General features: G+C 36.7%; 1 protein-coding gene across 4 annotated transcripts in view; it reads left to right on the forward strand.

Annotated features, from left to right (window-relative positions):
* The first annotated feature begins 495 nt into the window (after window positions 1-495).
* The window catches only part of LOC107706768 (rabphilin-3A-like), a 24,565-nt gene continuing 1,831 nt past the window's right edge, over window positions 496-23,229 (forward strand). The window contains exons 1-17 of one of the 4 annotated variants that reach the window (XM_016510578.1): window positions 497-607; window positions 7,531-7,537; window positions 10,835-10,973; window positions 13,100-13,229; window positions 13,576-13,659; window positions 16,022-16,190; window positions 16,352-16,390; window positions 16,485-16,697; window positions 18,309-18,461; window positions 18,664-18,743; window positions 18,867-18,941; window positions 19,671-19,780; window positions 20,042-20,168; window positions 21,804-21,860; window positions 22,115-22,266; window positions 22,436-22,517; window positions 22,701-22,797. In XM_016510578.1, the coding sequence (XP_016366064.1) occupies window positions 10,849-10,973; window positions 13,100-13,229; window positions 13,576-13,659; window positions 16,022-16,190; window positions 16,352-16,390; window positions 16,485-16,697; window positions 18,309-18,461; window positions 18,664-18,743; window positions 18,867-18,941; window positions 19,671-19,780; window positions 20,042-20,168; window positions 21,804-21,860; window positions 22,115-22,266; window positions 22,436-22,517; window positions 22,701-22,797 (1,693 nt within the window). In that variant the 5' untranslated portion in view covers window positions 497-607; window positions 7,531-7,537; window positions 10,835-10,848. Of the gene's footprint in view, window positions 618-7,530; window positions 7,538-10,834; window positions 10,974-13,099; window positions 13,230-13,575; window positions 13,660-16,021; window positions 16,191-16,351; window positions 16,391-16,484; window positions 16,698-18,308; window positions 18,462-18,663; window positions 18,744-18,866; window positions 18,942-19,670; window positions 19,781-20,041; window positions 20,169-21,803; window positions 21,861-22,114; window positions 22,267-22,435; window positions 22,518-22,700; window positions 22,798-23,229 lie in introns of all 4 variants that reach the window. The other 3 variants (XM_016510580.1, XM_016510577.1, XM_016510579.1) reach the window with 3 other exon arrangements.

Consider the following 23,229-nt stretch of genomic DNA (forward strand, 5'->3'; position numbering starts at 1 on the left):
CTGACATTATTTGGCTGTAATTCTAGGGTAATTTGCTTCAAAAACAATCACAAGGGGGCAGTAGAATCACATGAGGTCACACGGACACTGAAGACTGTAATTTTGCTCAGTATTTATAATTATAACAAATTACAGCATAATTGGTCCTTTCGAATGTGACCTTTTAAAAGTAATGAGCCGTGCTGAAAGATGGTGATTACTAAAGAAAAGAGTTCACGTGAGAAATCCAAACTGGATAACAAGACGTATATATAAAAGATTATTGCTATATGTGTGTGTGTATAAATAACAGCAATAATGCAAAATGAGTTATGATATACAGGCCTACAGGAAGAAACGCGGGGCAGAAGGGGTGGATATAAAAAAAATTGTTGACACCACCATCATCATCCTCATCTTCATCTTCTTCAGGTATGTGTGGTGTAAATTAATTGTGCTGTTTCGTTCTCATTGGATGGCGGCACAGCTCGGTCAGACAGGAGGGGCTGGGGGTTTGGCTTTTCTTCTCCCTAAAGACAGTATTAAAGCATCATTCCTGCATCACTGTGGAGGAGAAAGAAAGACAGAGAGACGCACATCTTCATCTGTGCTGCTGCTGAGCGCAGGAGCGGTGAGTGGCTTCACATCACTGACAGCTTGCATCAACTCTTAAAATGCAACTCAGATATTCAGATATTGGATGATCATAATGTGCAGAGAGGCCTTGCATTTCATTGCATTTCAAGCATTTAGGTGAATGCACTGGGTCAGGAGGAGCTTTATGATTGTTATGCATGTCTGTAAAAGCTGTTTAGACTGGTCGTGGATCAGCTCTATTATTAGACATATGCATTGCAAATAGAAAGCAACACAGATGGCAGAGACATTCATGCATGCTGTGCAATTAATGTGGCGTGATTGGAACTGATTTTGAGTTAGTGGCACTCTTCTTTGGTGGAGTTTGGTCTGCTGGCTTGAATGTCTTTCTGGACGTTTTGATAAATTTCACATCAAGTTAATTGGGTTTTAGTTGCATGGATTCAAATCTGCTTAGCTTCGAATGAGACAGCTCATCAAATAGTTGTGAACAGCTCTGAGGGCTTTTGAACAACATCCTCAAAAGGCTGCTGATGAGTGTGCGTTATGTAATGGGAAGTTGAGTTTTTAAATTTTTTTTTTTTTAATCTCTGGGCCGTGCTTTTGTGTGCGAGATGGGGATCTGACGACATTCAGAGGCAATAAATGTTGCTTGACAGACACATCTACAAGTTTTTGAGTTTAAAAATAACCCTTTTTCTTTTGCACTTCAAAGCCTTGCAACATTTTAGAGTCCTTGATCAGAGTCAGACTCTGGAAATGTGCGTTGTTGTGGCTCGGGGCGCCACTGAAGAATAGGTCACGATTGGGGCCCATCCAGGTTTCTTGAATATAGTCATAGTCTAAACTCCAGCATTCTTTCAGCTCAGATCTTTCTCTAATTCCTCAACGCTTGACTGGCTGTGTGTGCGATTAGTGGCTTTCTTTGCTCTCAGCTATCCGATCTGAAAGCACATAGCTTATAGAGCATGGCTGTTGACACTTTACAAGACTTAATGGAAGCTTCCACTTCCTCAAGACGAGATGCTGAAAATTAAATGTACTCTATGGTTAAACTGATCACTAGTAATAAGTATTAACCCTGTGAATCCTGACATATGAAATAATAGTCCAAAAAAAAATCATTTTATTTGAAATGGAACGGTTTATTGGAAATTTAGACAAAAATTCTTGCATGTGTTTTCTGTTGAGCATCATATTTGATACATCAGGCATTAATGGCTCATAACAGTTTGATATAGGGAAACATCTCAGTTTTATTCAGAGGTCCAGACTGAGCAAAAATATGCAATTTGGTGCAGATGCTGATATTTATATGGACAAAAAGTAAGATGAAATTCTGACAGATTATAATGTAAATCAACGAGATCTTTATAACCGCATAGCAGATACTTACATAAAATGATATAAAACTTCTTCTCACTTTATATCTTCTATAATATGTCTTACTTAGTAAGATGATATTTAAATGATCAAAATATATAATGCAATGCAATACAATGATGATTGAGAGATGAACAAATAAACGCTCCTATATTTGAGACTCACATTAAAACATGATTTTCTTAAAAAAAGTAAGATAATCAAGTAAACCTATGCTGCTTTAGTCCAGTAAGTGTTCGTCTTGCAATATTACTAACAATATCAAAGTTATTCTTACATTTACTTTATAAAAATCAGTAAAGATTTCACAGCAAAAAGACTTGAGCTGAAGGTGGATGTTTGTACAATTATACTAAAAGACCTTTTACTTGCTACAAATGCAAGTTTTGATCATTTAGAGGCTTTAGAAATTTGCATATCAAATATGATACAGTAGTTTATAGGGTTAATAATACCCACGTTTGGTGGAAAAGAAATGAGTTTTTGCAGTAATAATGATGCATCATTTCTGGCATCTAGCTCTTGTTTTCTCTCAGTGGTCAGATGAAGCCTTTGGTATATCCTCTGTGGACGCTGCCTTCACCATATAAGAGACGTGGTGGGCTATAGCATTAATGAAATAGTGAAGAAGCAGCTGTGCTCTTTCCTACTGCAGACAGATGGCCATCATGCACCCGGGTATAAAGCTCCTGTGCATTAATTGTAGGCATAAAAACATGAAATGGCATTTGCAGTGTTTTCCTTCCATAATGTGACAAACAAGATCTTCATACAGGAATAAATTCAGGGCAAGATTTGGTTTTACCAATCAGGAATTGATTAGACTGTGGTTTCTAGTGACGTCAGTCAAAGCAGAGCAAGTTGAGGAAAACATAGGATTGGATCGGACATAGTTTTAATAAAAATTAATAAACTTAATGTGTTGCATACTTGTCAGTCATACATAAATGAAACCTGTACAAAAACAGGCAATATTTCTGCACTCAAAAAATCATGGCATGGTTTATTATTAACTATTTGCATCTATTTGATTTTATTTAAATAATATTTTCAAAATACATTCATTCAAATTGCTTTGAATACATTTGATTGATTTCACAATGATTCTAAGTATGAACATGCAAGTGGAAAGCAATATAAAATGAATAAAAATGAAATGAACTGGATTTATAAATGAACTGTCACACAGTTTTAACAAACAAACTAATAAACTTGATGAGAAGCATATTTGTCAGCAGTGTTATGTGTACTGCAATACTAAGTTAATAACTACTGTAATTTAAAAGTAAGGGATTACTCTTATTTTTTCTGTAATTTAATTAGTTACTTCTGATGTAATTGCATTAAATACTGTATAGACTACAGGACAATTCCTTCTCCCTTTAAATACACTGGTCAGTCCAAAAATAATTTATGCAATTTTATATTATTTATTTAAAAGAATTAAAAGAGCAGTTTCATGTCCATCCTTGTATCGTTCAACTGGTCGAGGTTGCAATAAGTAATGCAAAACTTTTTAGAGAGAGTTATTAGTACAGTAATCTACAGTAATTACACTGTTGAAGATGTAATTAGTAGCTAGTAATTAATTACTTTTTTAAAGTAACTTACCCAACGCTGCCAGTCATGCATAAATGAAATAGGTCAGATTTCTGTAATAGTACTAAAATCTGAATAAATGCATTTTATGATTATTTAAATAAAATAAAATCGTTATTAATAATGCTATGATTTTTTGAGTGTGTAAATCTCACAATATCTCCCCTGTAGAATTCATTGGGTGTTCAAAGGCATGTAAAATTAAGGGTAACCCTATTTGACAGTCCACACTCAGCTCTTCATGGATTTAACACTGTTCTGCATCCGTTAACTCAAAGGGAGACTCATCAAAATGGTGGTAAAGGGATAAACTTGTTGGGGTTCTCAGTAAGCCGGTAAGCCGCTTCTTACCAGTGACGTCTTGACGTCTAGAGTAGGTGGATGATCTTGTGTGTGCTGATGCTGATGTTGTGTTAGTGTGCATTCTGTGACAAGAGAAACGACCGTGTGTTTGTTACAGGAATACGTTAAGTAGGTCAGATACAGTGTATCAAGGCTTCTTAAAATTTTATGCATGCACTTTCAGTGACAGCATCACGGTAGTGATGTATCAGAAATGTCCCATGCAACCACCATCCTTCTTGTCTTGCTGCAGAGCATGCATTAAATGCTTTTATAAATCAAGTATTAACCCTGTAAAATCTGACACATGAAATAATAGTTGGAGGAATCCAATTATTTGAAATGGAACAGTTTATTGAAATTTTAAGTATTAAAAAAACTAAAAAGGAGGGAAAAACACCCAAATTTGCAATTTGGTGCAGTTGTTGATATTTAGATTACCATAAAGACAGATGAAATTCCTCAGATATTTACATAAAATGATATAAATATCAGTTGTCGCTCTTTATCTCCCAATAATGTCTTAGTAAGATGATACTTAAAAGCTTAGTTTTATGATCAAAACATGTAATGCAATGCTGATTGAGAGATGAACAAATAAACATTTCTCAAAAGCTTGATGATCAAATTTGATACTCACATTTAAACATGATTGAAAAAAAAAGATGTATGGATAATCATATAAACCAAAGTTGCTTCAGTAAGTGTTCATCTTGAAATATTACTGACAATATCAAAGTTATTCTCATGTTTACTTTATAAAAATCAGATTTCACAGCAAAAAGACACGAGCTGAAGGTTGACGTTTTCACAATTATTCTGAAAGGCCTTTTACTATCTAAAAAATGTGAGCTATCTATCGTTTATCAGGCTACAGAAGTTTTGTTCAGCAAAGTTTTGATCATGTTAGAGGCCTTAGAAATTTGCGTATCAAATATGATACAGGCTTTATAGGGTTAAGTGGCGTGTATGCAGGTTTGTATGATATACGTTGAGATAATTGACACAGCCTTCCTTTTTTGTTCTCCTAAACAATCTTATCACCTCTGTTTCCTGTTTTTTGGCTTCGTTAGAATCCATTTTTCCAGGTCGCTGGGCCTTTTGCAGTGGACATGCACACAGACACACACTTGCACATGTGCTGTAAAACCCCTTAGAGGAGCACATTGTATTGTGAAGCTAAAACGCCTTAGTTTCTTTTTACTTCACATCAATTTGTGGAGCGTTTTTCCGTGGGCTAGTGACGCTTCTCCCGCTCGGAAGCTGCTGATGAATTCCAAGTGACATGGGTTTTTCTCTCGGCTGCGTGGCGAGGCAAACCTGGCATCGCTGTATTCTGGAGCCACTTGCTGAACGCGCCTTTGCTTTCCTGAAAGCTTCTTAACACCTGATTTATTGGATATGTTTGCAGAACAGTCAATGTACATTTTGTAAATAGGTTTTTTGGGCATTTTATTGAAACCTCTGTTTCCTGTTTTTTGGCTTCGTTAGAATCCATTTTTTGTTAAAACCCCTTAGAGGAGCACATTGTATTGTGAAGCTAAAACGCCTTAGTTTCTTTTTACTTCACATCAATTTGTGGAGCGTTTTTCCGTGGGCTAGTGACGCTTCTCCCGCTCGGCAGCTGCTGATGAATTCCAAGTGACATGGGTTTTTCTCTCGGCTGCGTGGCGAGGCAAACCTGGCATCGCTGTATTCTGGAGCCACTTGCTGAACGCGCCTTTGCTTTCCTGAAAGCTTCTTAACACCTGATTTATTGGATATGTTTGCAGAACAGTCAATGTACATTTTGTAAATAGGTTTTTTGGGCATTTTATTGAAAGTAAAGAGATGAAAAATGAGAAATGATTGGGAGAAGAGGGTGGAAAGTCAAACTGGATTTGAATCCTCATCTCCAATATGAGAAACACGGCTTAATGCATCTGGAGCTTAATGCCAAGTGTGCACAATAAGAATGAAGCATGCCAGATTGTGATTTAAAAAAAAAAAATTTTTAAAGCAGTGTTATTTTTATGTCTTTGATATACTATTATAGTTTTAAAATATTTTATATGGGTCAAAGATGTTAAGATGTCCGCATCAAAAGAAATTTACCAAAGTTATTTTATGTCCATAGAAAGCACATTAAATGCAAGTAAAGGGTATACTTTTAAGGTTTCAAATAAGTTTTTGGAGGATAAAATGTCAAAATTTGGTTGAAATAATGTTACATTGTCATTCAGTGTAACACAATATTTATGTAAAAATTCAAACAACATGCTTATTCTGACGTGCACATATTAAAATATATAAAAGAATAAGGGAGCATATTACATTTTATTGTGTTTTAAATGAGTAAAAAATTCTTACTGAGAAATGGGCAAAACCTAGGATAGTGGCAAATTTAAATTTTTTAAATTTTAATAAACTAATTAGTATTTGGGGTGAAAGTAATTAGTCTTTTAATATGCCATAAATTGATTTTTGTTGTAAATATGCCTGACAAGATTGTTACACTGAATGACATTTTAGTGGGTCTCTTCTGTAAATCAGGGGAAAAAATGTCAAAATTTGGTTGAAATAATGTTACATTGTCATTCAGTGTAACACAATATTTATGTAAAAATTCAAACAACATGCTTATTCTGACGTGTACAAATTAAAATATATAAAAGAATAAGGGAGCATATTACATTTTATTGTGTTTTAAATGAGTAAAAAATTCTTACTGAGAAATGGGCAAAACCTAGGATAGTGGCAAATTTAAATTTTTTAAATTTTAATAAACTAATTAGTATTTGGGGTGAAAGTAATTAGTCTTTTAATATGCCATAAATTGATTTTTGTTGTAAATATGCCTGACAAGATTGTTACACTGAATGACATTTTAGTGGGTCTCTTCTGTAAATCAGGGAAAAATGTATGATATAAATTTTTGCTCAGAAAAACAAAAACAAATTTGCAATTAAATTAAACAAAAAAACTTGTAAATTTTTTTGGGAACAACAACAACAATTTAAAGCAGTATTGCACTTATTGTTTTTATGCTGAAACCCTTTTTTGTCTTTGACCCATATAAGATTTAGTTTATTTTCTATTTTCATTTTCATTTTTAGTATTTAGTCATTTTGTTATGTTTCCGTCATTTGTATTTATTATTTATTTATTTCGCTGTTTTAGTACTTCAATTTAAAGCAAATGCCTTGGCAACACTGTATGTAAACACTGTCAAATTAAAACAAATAAACGGGGCTGCATGATAATTGTGATATAACTTAGTACAATTATCAAATCTATGATGTGCTGGGTGTTTCTGAGTGAACATATATTACACATTATTATTTATTGTATTAACTTTTTTGGTACTTTTTTATAATTTGCCATAATAATTGTAATTTATAACAGTAATATATTTCTCTTTATTTTTTTATTAGAGTTAAAACATACTTCTACTAATAACGTTTTATTCAATTATGTAAGACTTTAGTATTATTCGACATTAAAGAAATGAACGTGCAAATGCGTTATTCAATAATTGAAATATTAACAAAATCTTATAAATATTACAGATAATTTGAATGATTTTGGCTGACAAAAAAGTTTAGGAAACCCTATTTTACAGGACAATAAATACGTTTGGAGCAACATGAGGGAGAGCAAATAAGTTTGAACAAGACCAGGGTTGGCAAATATACACACAATGTATTCAAATTACAAAAAGATGCAAACAACAGCACTTTACATGATTAAGCAGCTAAGCAAACCATGTGTAAAACTTCTTTTGGTCCACTAATTCGTCTTTGATATGATAACACTGACATGTTTGTGTAAAGACCGAGCTTTAATGAATTTACACCAGCATATCTCTCTGTTTACCAGCCACTCGATAAATAACAGCCCCAATTAATCCCAGCATCTCATTATCTCACATCTCATTAACCTGCATTCTGCTTGAAGTGAGATGTATTTAAATACTGTATTCTGGAAGGTTGTGAAGAAATGGAGCAGGGATGGAGGAGAGCAGGTGTTTTTGCTAAGGGCGGCTGGTGGTTGGGGGTCTATAAGCCACAAGGCGTATATAAATCACAGCACAATAGCTCACTAGAGTGTATTATAGGTAATAATATCAGCCGCGCTGGAACAGCTGAGGTTATAGATTGTGGATGTGTGCAAGGATGTTGGCAACCTCAGGAAGGTATAGAAAAGAAGCAGCGTTTGCCAAATCCAGGATTGCTGACATCGCTGATCAAACTCGGTATCGTGTGCCAAATGCCTCATCTGGTTCCAGAGCGCAATGATGTGGCTTTAGGTTTTAATATGTGAAATCACTTTGCTAATGAAGCTCTGTTGGCTTGTAGTTCTTCAGTGGTTCTTTGCAGCATCTTAGGTTCCTCAGTGAACCATCTTCTTACGCTGCACAGGTTCTTTATTGGCATTGATGGCTTCATGAAGAACATCCGTAAAACCTTTCCATTGCACAAAAGGTTCTTTAGTGGAAAAAAGTTATTTAGATCATTAAAATGTTCTTTACAATCTTAAAAATAAAGGTTCTTTATTGGCATCAATGGTTCCATGAAGAACCTCCAACATCCGTAAAACCTTTCCATTGCGCAAGAGGTTCTTTACAGTGGAAAAGGTTTTTTAGATGATTCAAATGTTCTTTGCAATCTTCAAAATAAAGGTTCTTTATTGGCATCAATGGTTCCATGAAGACGGTGACCTTTATTTTTAAGACTCTCTATGGTTATTTGATTATTGTAAATGTTTATGATGTTTCACTCTTACAAAAAACACTTCGAAAAGGGTTTCATAGAACCATGATGCCATAGAACAACCATTTTTTGGTTTCAGTTAACAATTCTTGAAAGAACATTTTTTCTTAGTGTGAAGAATTTTTTTTCCATTATAAAGAATGTTTTGTCCAATGGAAACATTGCATGGATGTTAAATGTTCTTTATGGAATCATCAGTGCCAATAAAGAAGCTTTAACCTTTTAACAGCACATATAATTATTTGAAGATTATAAATGTTCTTGATGTTTCGTTATACACTCTTAAAAATAAAGCTTCCAAAAGGTGGATTTCACAGTGATGCCACAGAAGAACCATTTTTGGTTCCCTAAGGAACCTTTCAGTGAACAGTTCTTAAAAGAACCATTTTTTTTAGTGTGAAGAACATTATAATGATCTAAAGAACCTTTTTCCACCTTAAAGAACCTATTGTGGAATGAAAAGATTTCATGGATGTTAAATGTTCTTTATGGAACCATTGATTCCAATAAAGAACTTTTATTTCTAAGAGTGTAGGTGCTTCAGATCAGTGATTTCTGGGTTCTTTAAAGCACCAAAATATAGATGTTTTACTAAATATTCTCGTATAGCATCAAGCAGTTTTTTTTAAAGACTGTTTAGTTTCATGTAAGAAGATTTAGTGCATTTGTGTAAAACTCACCCAAAGATTTACGCAGCTGTGCTAGCTTTTTATGCGCCTTTCTGGATTTCATGGCTCAGTGATATTGAATTCGCTTTAGCCATTAATACAATAATGCAATCAATGTCCTTAATGTCCCAGCATAGAAAATGACATTTAGGGCACATTGATGCACTGCCCCCAACAACTGACCCTACCAGAAAGACATGCTCTTGATCTATTGTAGTCTGTGACAAAGAGTTTCTGCAGGTCTTAATTCACCCTTCCACAAATTAGAGCCTTAAAAAGTCTTAAATCAGAGCTGAAGGTCTTAAATTCCTAAAGTCATGGCCTTAAATGTTGCATGCATTGCAAAAAATGAATATCTTCCTTAGCATTTTTTTGTCTTGTTTTCCAATACAAACATCTAAACATCCTTAAATCAAGATACATTTACTTGAGAAGGAAAGAAAGTGTGGACATGAAGACTGATTTCTTTTCTAACAAAATACAAATATATATCAATAGGGTGTGAAAAGTTTTTCCTTTTGAAAAGGTAATTTTTCTGACACCACTGGCAGCTATTTGTTATTGTTTTAATCATAAACTCACTTCATTTTGATAAATTTCTTCCATTTATTGCTTAAATAGTGTTTACTCCGTCTTTAAAAGGCTTAAATTTACCTTCAAAACCTGCAGAAACCCTGTAAATACTGGTTCAGCTGTAGATCCAAATGCCTCCCTTTATTGTTCCATAAATGCGTATCTCTGTCTGCATTGAATGTTATTTGTATATAGTTTAGTTTAGAATTGCAAGCATTTACATTCAAGTGCAAGGCTGACGTTTTTGTCAGCGTCAGCATTTCCGTTTAAATCCAAGCAGGGTTTTCAAGCAGCTAATGCAAACACATTTGATTTTTGATGCACATTTCAGTGGAGCCTTCGAAGATCCAGCAGGCCGTTGGAGCCGCGTGTTCATACGTGATAGACTTGCTTTCTATGGAAACGGTTGATGAGATGAATAGTGACAGCGCTGGTGAGAGTGTGATGTAATTTCTGATCATCACTCTCCCTCTATTTCCCCTTTACTCGGTCTCCGTGTCCTCCTCCTCTTCTTTTCAGCCCCAGATGGCAATCAGTCATGTCCTCCGTCACCTCGACATTTTCAATCAGCGGTTCGAGCGTCTCTGTGGGGACGGAATAGAATTTGCCCAACACGCCGGAAAGAGCAGTGCATCGACTCATTAATGATATGACATGCTGTAATGTCAAAAGGCACCGAGCAGATTTCACTTTCACTGGAGATAAAGTGCAAAACAGCTGTTGAAATTGCTCTACCTTTGAAAATTATTTCCTGACCGATGCGCCTCCGTATGCGCAGCACGGTGTTCCTCTAAAATCCCCTCTGTTGGTTGATTGTGATTGGGTAATCATACGGACAGATGGGGCCGCTGGGAGCTTTTGGTCATATATTTAAGCATTCGGTGCTGCAGATTTGTTTGGCTGCGCGCTGGGTGTAATTGACTATTGTGCTTGTGTGCTTTAGGACGGGCTGCGAGATGTACGGCAAGCAGATGGAGTCCGCCGCTGGTATCGAGGAGCTGACGGACGAGGAGAAGGAAATTATAAACGGCGTGCTGGCGAGAGCCAAGATGATGGAGGCCATGGAGCAAGAGAGGATTGGGTGAGACGTTGACTTGAAGTCGTGCTGTTGTTCTGCTCAATCACCTTTATTTCTGTTGCGCTTTATACAATACAGATTGTTTCAATGCTGATTCATAGTAAGAAACAGGAAAAATAACAGAATCAATGATGCAAACTTCTTCAAATATGAGACAAATTCAAATCCTGCTGTAAAGTAGCTCTAAAGAGACATTTTTTTTAGTTCAGGTCAGTTCATTGTTGATTCAGTTCAGTTCAATAATAGTGTCAATGTTGCAAAATCCATCCATTATGAAACAAATTCAGTTCAGCTAAAAAGCAGCTCTACAGAAGACAACAGTGTCATTATTCAGCTCAATTTTCACCTAAACTCAAAGACACCAGTGAGATTAAATGGAGAATGAACAAAAGGTCCCGTACAAGTTTCAGAAGAGATATCAGTAAAGCGCAGGACACACCAAGCTGATGGTCGCCAATGTCGAGTGGTTTAATAACGTCGGACGGCTTTAGTTAATTTTTTTAGTTCCACGCCGGCTCTAGTCGGACGCCGTCAGCTGTTTTTCAGCCGATTCTGCATGTCGAATCGGTGCCGGAGCTCGTCGGCGAGAAAGAGAACTCCGATTGGCTAGTCAGCTTAGCGAATGAGCGCACGAGAAAAAACTGAACTGACGAAAGCAAACCAATAACAGCGTACAGAGGAAACGCACAGACACTTGTTGTCATTCTATCCGTTTCTTTCTTTCTTTATCCACAAGACGACGACCAAGGGCTGACAATGCCAAAGTCAGAGATCTCAGTGTGAACATTTCTCATCAGATTTATTGTCTCAACTGTCTGTTGTAGATAGCAGTAAGATTAAATGGAGACCAAATGGAGACTTTGCTGACTTTCCTCTTTCTTAGCGTTTGTTTTACACTGTCCATGATTTTTTTAAGTTCTCTGTCTCAATAATTGTCTAATTTGTGTCCATTTTTATTCCTCATAAGGCATTTTAGGGGAAACATCTGAGATGAAGTTGATACTTTTGGTAAAGAAAATCATAATAGAGCACTCCATTAAGTCTCTGTTAATGTCTGTGCAATGAAATATTCCTCTGTCCAAGAAAAACTGTCCCAAATGTCTGTTTCAAAGAATAACACAATCAAACAAGAGACCCAATGTCTGAAGCCTGAAGCTTCTTGCTTGTTTGGTTTTGCTTTATGTTGTCCACATGATTTATTTTTAGCTCCCTACTCCTATTATATGTGTCATTTGTGTCCATTTTTATTCCTCATATGGCATGACACCTGGAACAAAGTTGATATCAAAAGTTGGGGTTTGAAATACAATCAATATTCAGCAATATTATCGACTTAATGCACTGACACTATTGGATGAGAACAAAATTTGAACTGCATTTGAAGTTGAATAATGACACCAACTTTGCAACATTTAGAGTTATTCAACTGAACTGATTCAACATTGAATTAAATTGAGTTGAATAATGACACTATTGTCTTCTATAGAGCTGCTTTACTGCTAAACTTGATTTCATTTCAGAATTGCTGAATTTTATAACATTAGCACTATTAGTTTCCTGTTTATTAATGTGAAGCTGCCTTGATGACTCAAGTCAAATGACTTGACTTGAAACTTGTGTAATTTCTGAAAAGAAACGCATTTCACTTTTTCCGAACACTCTGTCTTCCATTGGTTGACCAAACAGGTTTTCATAGAAACGTATTATCCTCAGGGTCACGTATGCTATCACATTATCGCACACAGGACTGGACTCAGTAGCTCCTGTAGCAAAAGCAATACTGACCAACACCTGAGACCCCTGTGACAGAGGGACAAAATCATCGGTTCACAGTTTCCTCTCATTCCGCAGAGCAGTTCAGCCCGGGCACATCTGTCCAAGTGATTGAGAAGCCGAGTGTGCTTAAGCTTTTGTACAAGCCAAGAGCCAGCCGAGGAATGTACTGCAAGAAATTAATAGTGCTAACTAGACAAGAACTGCCTACTTTCTCATTCTCTCTCTCTCTTTCTCAGCACTTTGCTTGCGAAACGTCTTAACTCACAGTTCTTTACATCAATACATTACAATAACGACTTGCAGGAGGGGCGGAAGTGTGCTGATGTTGTACTTGGTCGTTTTTCGTCCCGCAGGCGTCTGGTAAATCGTCTGGACAGCATGAAGCGGACGGCCTGCGGTGACGGCTACTCGCGTTGTTTACTCTGCAGCCAGCAGTTCGGCCTGGCGGGCGTCAGCACGGTCGTGTGCGCAGAGTGTAAAAAGGTAGACCTCATGCCTTCGACCTCATGCAATTTTCTAATGCATGCCGAGCACTTCTTCCCTTAACGATTGTCCAGAAATAGCCAAGCAGAAATGAATGAGCGATATGCACTTATCTTTATTATGCCCTGCCCATTACTGAGCCACGTGTGCATTTGAGAGGGAAGCCAATCAGTCTGCATGATCGAAAATAATGACACGGTCACAATGCATATGTCTGTCTTTTGCGATGCATGACCCAAAGATCAATAAACTGTTTATTGACCCTAGATGGGATGTTTAGTGTGTGGCTGGAACTCAATGCCATCTGAGCAGCCTCCTGAGGCCTGTTTATGTTTCACCCCCACAGAACATGTGCACTAAGTGTGGCGTTCAAAGCGTCAGTCATTCCAGTCCAATATGGCTGTGCAAAATCTGCAGCGAGCACAAAGAGGTGAGATGCATGGAGGCATATCTGAATTGTGTTAGAGCAATAATAGCTCAGCCAAAACCTAAAATTGTCATCATTTTGATGTTCTTTCCACACTAACGGAGAATTTTGCAGCTTATCCTTTTCAGACAATTCGTTGTGACCATGACTTTCAAGCTCCAAAAAGCGCCATAAAAGCATCATTAAAGTAGTTCATGCGACATGTGCGCTAAAATCCAAGTCTTCTGAAGTCATATGACAGCTTTGTATGAGAAACTAATTTAAGTCGTTTATTTATTTATGCAGCTCTTAAATCTCGAATTGCCTTTAGACGTGATGTATCAAGTTTGATGCAGTGTTATTTTAGATATTATTGACATACTATTATAGTTTTTGTTAATAGTTTGAATTAGATTTTATTTTTAAAGATTCTTTTGGCAATTTAATTTTAGTTAGTTTTAGTGATTTTGTTGTTTTTTAATTATGTCTATATAGAATTTATTAAATTTTATTTAGTTATTTTAATTGTCATCATTTTGATGTTCTTTCCACACTAACGGAGAATTTTGCAGCTTATCCTTTTCAGACAATTCATTGTGACCATGACTTTCAAGCTCCAAAAAGCGCCATAAAAGCATCATTAAAGTAGTCCATGCGACATGTGCGCTAAAATCCAAGTCTTCTGAAGTCATATGACAGCTTTGTATGAGAAACTAATTTAAGTCGTTTATTTATTTATGCAGCTCTTAAATCTCGAATTGCCTTTAGACGTGATGTATCAAGTTTGATGCAGTGTTATTTTAGATATTATTGACATACTATTATAGTTTTTGTTAATAGTTTGAATTAGATTTTATTTTTAAAGATTCTTTTGGCAATTTAATTTTAGTTAGTTTTAGTGATTTTGTTGTTTTTTAATTATGTCTATATAGAATTTATTAAATTTTATTTAGTTATTTTAGTACTTAAACTCCTTGGCAACTTGCTAAAATAAAATAAGTAATTTTATAAAATAGATTTTTTTTTTAAGTAATGATTTTTATATATATATATATATATATATATATATATTATATTTTGTTTTATTTAACAATATTAACCCTGGTATGTTGTAACCAAAAATGGTGCACTGATTTGAATATGCAAAATCAGAAGAGCACAAGTGATATGGATTAGTGCTTTTATCACTGTGATCACTATAAACTGTAATTTTACGGAAATAAGTTGCATAAATATAAAAAAATTTCTTTCATACTATATGAAAAAAATGACAGCATTTTGATTTGAAACAACATGAGAGACATTTCCTGTTTGGGTGAATTATTCATTAAACTTGATATGGATGTAACTGTACTGTGAATCCTTCATGTTTAAACATCTGCTTTGCAGAGGTTTTTATTTCAGAAAAGGGTGTGCTTTAAAAAAAAAAAGTGTTTGTTTATGCATATCTGCACTTACCTGGCATTGATGAGATCCTTTGTTTTGACGGCTGAGCAGACGTTGCGATGCTTATGCAGCGATGTGCATGTCTGATTGAACAAATCCATTTCTACAACATTTTTAAATCAACTCCTAAAAAAATAATATTTCACTGGCTGCACAAAATAATTATTCTGTGTGTATCTCGGAGATATAAATAGACAGGATAGTTCAGCACCTCCAACTTTCACAGACACTTTGTGATAAGATGATTCATCCTTTTGACGATGTAGGCCACGGTTAGTTTCGTTGTCAGACGGGGTCAGTAGCAGCAGGAGATGTGACTCTCTTTAATGCAACAAGATCGTGAAACCCGAATCCCATTTGCGTTTAATCCATTGAGTCGCTGACATTTTACTTCATAACACCAGGGCAGAATTGAGTTCCTGCATTTACATATTCCAGCCATTCCAGCTCCCAGCTGATGCTTATTTGGATGGCAATTGGCTGAGATGAGATTCACAGGTGCTGTAGAAGAAAACATAGCAACATGTAATGCAGCATTGTTTTTGCAATTACCTGGGTAGCATAGCAATCCATCCTATTTTTCAGAGTCTATGAATTCTAGCTAATGCTGTAGCTCCTGAGATTCAATTGGGTTTGAAATTGCTTAGCTTTTTTGTAACTTTAAAGCGTATCAAATTACTTGGAGCTTGGAAAGTGGAACAGCAAAGATGGAGAAACAAATCTGCAAAAAAGGCTGATTCTTAAATGAAATGTACATTTCCGTCTTTGGCTGTAGTCTGCTTTAGGCCAAAATTAGTTTAGCAGACTCTTACAATTCACTCACACATGCAACAGTTTGCTAAACTGAGCACAAATGTATGTTATTAGTGGCGAATTAGAATAAATCGGTGCACTAAAACTCCATCAAGGTTGCCAAATGATCATTTATTCTTTCCCAAAGATGCTGAAGCGGTCTGGTGCCTGGTTTTTCAAAGGTTTACCACAACAGATTTTACCCGCTCCTTTACCGATCTCTAATAATAGAGAGCTCAGAACCACCAGCGCACCAGCTTCTACCAATCCATCAACCCGTCGAGAGTCTTCAGTATCTTCACGGCCAAAAAACGGAGGTAAACACTACAGTTTCAGTATTGCTTTGCATTGGAATAATTCCTAATGACAAATTCTCAGTACCATGTGGGTTTTTTAATGTATTTGCAATAGGCATTGGTAATTTATTCTTAGGTTTTCATAATTCATGGTTTCATAATTCATGGTTATTTCCATTCAGAGAGCATGCAGGTCACCGGCAGAGAGCAGCAGATATCTGGTAAGTGTCCTGCATTTCAATAACACTTAATATCACTAGGAGGAAATGAGGCTTACGATTGCAGTATCATTTTCCCGTTTTCTCCCGTGCTCAGCAGAAACGATGCCCCCTAAACGAGACGAGCATTCTGTCTTATCCCAAAGAGCCCTAGAAGCAGACAGAGGTAGACAGTCTATGAGCAGGAGCACGATTCAGTCCAACGCCGTTGTGGAAGGACAAACGTACTCACCTGTGGTGAAGAGAGAAGTACCGGTGATGAGCTCCAAACCTCCAGCGCCGACCTTTTCCACGACTCCCATACAAAAAGGTGAGAGAACTCATGTAATATACACATAGCATAGGCAGTAATGGTTCAGGAATGGGAATATTATAAAAGTGTATGTGTCCTTTAATTGCACTGTGGTTCAGGGGCCTTGTTAATTAAACGCACATACCATCGGATTTGATCCTAAATTCCATGGATTTCATTCTATGTCAGAATTCAGGAGCAAATAGGTATTTAAAAAGGCAATAACTGACACCACTTTTGGTTACGACACACCAGGGTTATTATCATTAAATAAAACAAAAACATTTCCATTACTTGAAATAAATGGGATAGTTCATCAAAAAAATGAAAATTCTATCATCATAGTATGAAAAAAAAAAAATACCATGGAAGTCAATGGCTACCATCAACTGGTGGTTACCAGCATTCTTCAAAATATATATTATATATATGTTGTGTTCAGCAGAAGATGGAATCTCAAACGGGTTTGGAATAAGTGGAGGGTGAGTAAATAATGACAACATTTAAATTTTTGGGCAAACTATCCCTTTAATATTATGTTATATATATACACACACACACACACAACTTTGTCTATTGAAATGTGAAGATAAATAGACAATCATAATATGCATTTATATTGTTATATGTGACCCTGAAGCACAAAAGCAGTCTTAAGTCGCTGGGGTGTATTTGTAGCAATAGCCAAAAATACATTGTATGGGTCAAAATTATAGATTTTTCTTTTATGCCAAAAATCATTAGGATATTAGGTAAAGATCATGTTCCATGCTGATATTTTGTAAATTTCCTACCGTAAACATATTAAAACGTAATTTTTGATTAGTAATATGCATTGCTAAGAACTTCATTTGGACAACTTTAAAGGAGATTTTCTCAATATTTTGATTTTTTGCACCCTCAGATTCCAGATTTTCAAATAGTTGTATCTCGGCCAAATATTGTCCTATCCTATCAAACCATACATCAATGGAAAGCTTATTTATGATGTATAAATCTCATTTTCGAAAAATGGACCCTTATGACTGGTTTTGTGGTCCAGGGTCACATATGTGCAAATGAACAACTGCTTTTCAACTCAAAGGGAACAAGCACATCAGCTCCACCTAATGAATTCATGTCAGTGACATGTGACATATCGCAATATGTCACTGACATGAATTCATTAGGTGGAGCTGATGTGCTTGTTCCCTTTGAGTTTAAATTTAAGATGGACTGTGATTTATAAATGAACTGTTTTTGTGCAAATTTCAGAAAGTGACGTACGTTCACATTTAGGAACATTCTGTGGATGTCTTCATAAATGAGGCCCCTGGGCTGGTAACCAAAATGTTGTAGGTTTGAATCCCGCAAGCTTTTGATTCGTCGCCATTGTGCCCTTGACGCTTAACCTCAGATTGCTCCAGTGGGACTGATCCTATAATAAGCGCACTGCAGATTGCTTCGGTTAAAAGCGTCAGCTAAATGGCTTCTTCTTACAGTTGGTTGATGCATCTGGAGTTATCGATCTGGATGTGATTACTGTGTTTCCTTACTTAATTGTTTTTAGTATTACACTGTAGCAATTGCACATTTTGCTACCCCACAATCTGTGCAATAAGAGCACATGTCACTTGGTACGAATTCTAGATCCTGTGAGTCGATCGGAGGCCAGGGCACCACCTGCTATGCAGACCGACGCACGTTTGCCAGCTGCCACCAGCGTTCCCGCTTCACGCCAGCCACCACCCCCCACTGCAGAGGATGAAGAGGACGCCAACAGCTATGACTCTGACGATGCCAGTAAGATGCTAATTTGCACTGACATATGGACATGTTTGTACCCCATGGGAACCACACAGAACAAAATGGTTTACCGTGCAAGTCTTGCATCATAGATTGCATAAAATCAGCAGAAGTGTGCTTGAGACGGCATTGAAGTGAGACTGTTATTCTTCGGTGTCAGATTTTTCATGCCTTTGACACGATTTTGTCCACTTTCCAGCCACTCTGGGCATGTTGGAGTTCAGTCTGCTCTACGAGGAGGAGAAAAACGAACTGCAGTGCAATATAATCAAAGCAAAGGTATTGTCTTTCTTCCCTAGAACAGGCGGTTTTGATGCAATCTATTTTTGCACTGGAAAAACTTTTCTGAAGGATCATGTCTCGATGTGTGATAACCATGCAATTATTCCATCTTTGGTGAAGGGTCTCAAGCCCATGGACTCCAATGGTCTGGCTGATCCTTATGTGAAACTGCACTTGCTTCCAGGAGCCAGTAAGGTAGTGGTCTTTAAAAGAAATCCTGCTAATGGTAAATATCACTAGCTATGTTTACATGCAACCAAATAAGCCGTTAGTAATCAGATTGATGGCTCAGTGGGATTGAAAAATCTTCATGTAAGCACCTCGGTTAATCCAACTGAGCTTGATCTGGTTGAAATTTCGATCAGATTGGAAGAGGTTATGTAGACGTGAAATAATTCAATCAACAGGAAAAAAAATTGAAGTGTGTATAAGTTTGAATCTGACAATTTTCTCAATTCAGAATATACCTTGTGCACATGTGCAGTGCTGTACTTTACATTTTATGAACAGGCCTGTTTATTTTTAGTCTTACTGGTCAGTGGAGAAGACTGTATATTTACTAAATATTTGCTAAAAAGCTCTTCAGACATATACATCAACTTCATTTTTAGATATGTTTAGAAATAAACAATTATACTCAAGTTAGCTCTGATGACATTATAGCAATGGCTTTCTCCGTTTTTATTCTGAATGCATGTAATGCACATGTAAACGAATATGTGAATTGGATTGCAAAGTTTAGCATTCATAAAAACGGTACTTCCAGAATCTAAAATTGAGATTGGATTCTTTCCAACTGATGAAAATGAGTGCATGCAAGCATACCTACTGCTATTTACCTGCAACATGAAGCTGTACAAGTAGTTGTAGAAATTGTAAACGCTCAGAATGTGATGGATACATGATATTTTGTCGATCTCTCAGTCTAACAAGCTAAGAACAAAGACGATTCGTACCACCTTGAACCCTGTGTGGAACGAGACCCTTGTTTATCATGGCATCACTAATGAAGACATGCAGAAAAAGACTCTCAGGTAAAACCAGCTTTACTGTATTTAATGCACTGAGGTAAATGAACGGGCAGCATAATGCTAATTGTTTACAATTCTCCTTCCTCAGTTATTTGCATGATGGAATGAGCTGACTGTTGCATTTTCTTCCATTGCATTTACAACTTAAAGATTCTTGGAGAGCCTCACTGATGTATTCGGTTAGAATAGTTTGCAGTGGACTTAATTAAAGCCGTGACATTTCCCAGAGTGGAAAGGGTCAGCATCCGCATTGTTCCCTGGCAGGCTTTCAGTCAGTGATGAGGACAAGTTCGGCCATAATGAGTTTATCGGCGAGACGCGGGTGGTCTTGAAAAAACTGAAGCTGAACCAGAAGAAGACCTACAATGTGTGTCTTGAGAGAGTGATTCCGGTAAGCTGAAGGGGACAGTAAAACGTTTTGTAGAAAGTTTATTGTTATGGGGTCATTCCTACACTTTGTTGTTTTGACTAAGCAGGTCTTATCAGAGGGAGAAAATGTAGTATAACCTAATAATCCTGACCAAATATTTCACACGTGGTCTAGGAAATTTGTCCCATTTACATTTTTACAATACAATGTGCGTTTTAACGTTTTAAGCTAATGCAGAATCTGTTTTTGGGGAGTTTATCATTCCATCACATGCTCACCAGTGGATGCTCTGCAGTGAATGGGTGCCGTCAGAATGAGAGTCCAAACAGCTGATAAAAACATCACAATAATCCACAAGTAATCCACACCACTCCAGTCCATCAGTTAACGGCTTGTGAAGTGCAAATCTGTGTGTTTCTACGAAACAAATCTATCATTAAGACGTGTTTAATTTCAAACCGTTGCTTCTGGCTATAAAAAATGATGTCTTGTGAAGTGAAAAACTGTGTGTCTGTAAAAATCAAATCCATCAAGATGTTCTTCAAATGAACTTCAAATCACTATGGAGTCCATAATCTATAATTCTGTCAGGACCACTATCGTCAAAATTATAGATAGCATAAAGTTTGGTTTGGCGGTATATGGTTCTGTTCTGGGCAAAAAACTCCCTGCCCATCCATGCAGCCTGTCATGAATGAGCAGGGAGAGCAGCAATAATAACCCCCCTAGGGTTAACAGAACAGAACAAGGCAGATATCATTCATGTACTTGATATTTAAGTGTAACACTTTATTCAAGATAAAGGAGTCTGATTAGCAAGGAATATCAGAAAGCCAAGTCCTGACTGTGGCGAAAGGAGGAGCTGGGGATGGAGGAGGGTAATTTGCTCCGGAGCAGGCTGAAAAGCTGCTGAATAATACTGAATAGAGCTTATATAGGAATGCCGCGATAGGTGTCGTATTCCTATAGGTAGATGTGATCAGCTGATGCAAGCTTGACTCACGTGACCTGCCAGAACTAACGCTAACGCTTAATTATTGGTTTGTTCAGTGAAAAGTCGTCTTGTCAGAATCAGGAGAGGAATATGCATAGCTCAAGCACTGTTTAGCAAAAGCGAAAACCGAGTTGCAATACAGTTCTAAACAAATACGTCGGTGGATTTTGATGCGAGAGGACAACAGTGGATGGACTTTTTTTACTGGAGGAAAACACCGGACATTTTATAAAAAATGCTTTAATAATAAAATTTGTTTCTTACAAACATGCAGCTTTTCACGTCATGTTAACTGATGGACTGGAGTGGTGTGGATTATTGTGATGTTTTTATCAGCTGTTTGGACTCTCATTCTGACGGCACCCATTCACTGCAGAGGATATGTTACCTCTATTTCAAAATAGTTAAGAAAACATGATTTGGGACATGGGAATTTGTCAAGCGCTTTTTTAAATGATTATTTTTAGGTTAGGTACTAATCATGAATTTGTGTTGAATGGGGTACATTTATGCATGGGAAACTATGTGGCATGAAAGTTGATTACCATTTCTTGTAAAATATGCAGTATTGTTTCATGGGGACATAAAATCCAAACTGTAGAAATGACCCAATTTGACTTTGCATTGAATTGAATTGACTGTGTTTAACACCTGGTACGCAGGCGAGACGTACTGCTGGCGCAGGTGCATCTCGTGGCATGGCGCTCTATGAGGAGGAGGTAACTGCGTCATACATTTTGAGAATTAAATATGAAATTAAATACTTACAACACTGAAGTATTCCCAAGAAAGCATAGTAGCTGGTAGCTGTCGAGTCAGGCATTTAACCTCCGTGTCTCCTTGTTGAACTGCATCTGTACACCTGTGTGCATTACAAGTCACTTTGGTTAAATGGTTCAGCTAATGATTGATCTGTTAATTAGTGTCCACAGGAAGATATATGGGTTTACTCATCTTTTGTGTGGCTTTGTAGTTGAAGGACGATGAAGAGGGAGGGGAGAGGGGACGTATCCTGATTTCTCTCACTTACAACAGCCAGCAGAGTCGTCTGATTGTGGGTGTAGTTCGATGTGCTCATCTGGCAGCAATGGACGCGAATGGCTATTCGGACCCCTTTGTAAAGATGCAAGTATACAACAATCTAATAAAAAGCTCCAAAAAGCACTTCATAAAGTGTAATTAAAATGTTCTCTGTAAGAAGAATCATTTGCTTGGTGGAATTGTTTTGTGACAGTCATTACGCTTATTTAACACGCTGTGTTTTGTGTCTCTGAATTTTCATGCTATTTTTCAGTTACTTGAAGCCTGACATGGGAAAGAAAGCAAAGTATAAAACTCAGATCAAGAAGAAGACACTTAACCCTGAGTTTAATGAGGTACTCTTTCTTTCTGTCTGTGGCGCTATAACCTGCAGTGAACAGTGAGCATCTTGACGCACTCGACACTGACGTGACACCATGACAGTGCTTTAATACGCTCTGACACTATAATGAAAGGAAGTTTTTTTTTTAGAATATATCTTATGAAATGGACCTGTCATGGTTTTTTTGTGGTTTCAGGAGTTCAGCTATGAAGTCAAGCATGCTGAACTGGCAAAGAAGACTTTGGACATCTCTGTCTGGGATTATGACATGGGAAAATCTAATGATTTCATAGGTGAGAAATATATACAGGTGCATCTCAATAAATTAGAATGTCGTGGAAAAGTTCATTTATTTCAATGATACAAATTTATATTGTTCGGGGAAAAACTTGGAACAGCTTCTGAATACAGTGGAAATCGAACTCATGGTTTTCAAAAAATGGTTTTACGATAATAGACTTTCACTGAATTTAAGTAAAACTAAGTTTATAATATTTAATAATCTACAAAGTAACAATAAAATTAAATTACTAAATTACATTGCTAAGGACTTCATTCGGACAACTTTAAAGGCGATTTTCTCAATATTTTCATTTTTTTTGCACCCTCAGATTCCAGATTTTCAAATAGTTGTATCTCGGCCAAATATGATCCTATCCTAACAAATCCATACATCAATGTAAAGCTTATTTATTCAGCTTTCAGATGATGTATAAATCTCAATT

Source organism: Sinocyclocheilus rhinocerous, unplaced genomic scaffold, assembly GCF_001515625.1.
Source record: "Sinocyclocheilus rhinocerous isolate Xijiao unplaced genomic scaffold, SAMN03320098_v1.1 scaffold864, whole genome shotgun sequence".
NCBI classification, from domain to species: Eukaryota; Metazoa; Chordata; class Actinopteri; order Cypriniformes; family Cyprinidae; genus Sinocyclocheilus; species Sinocyclocheilus rhinocerous.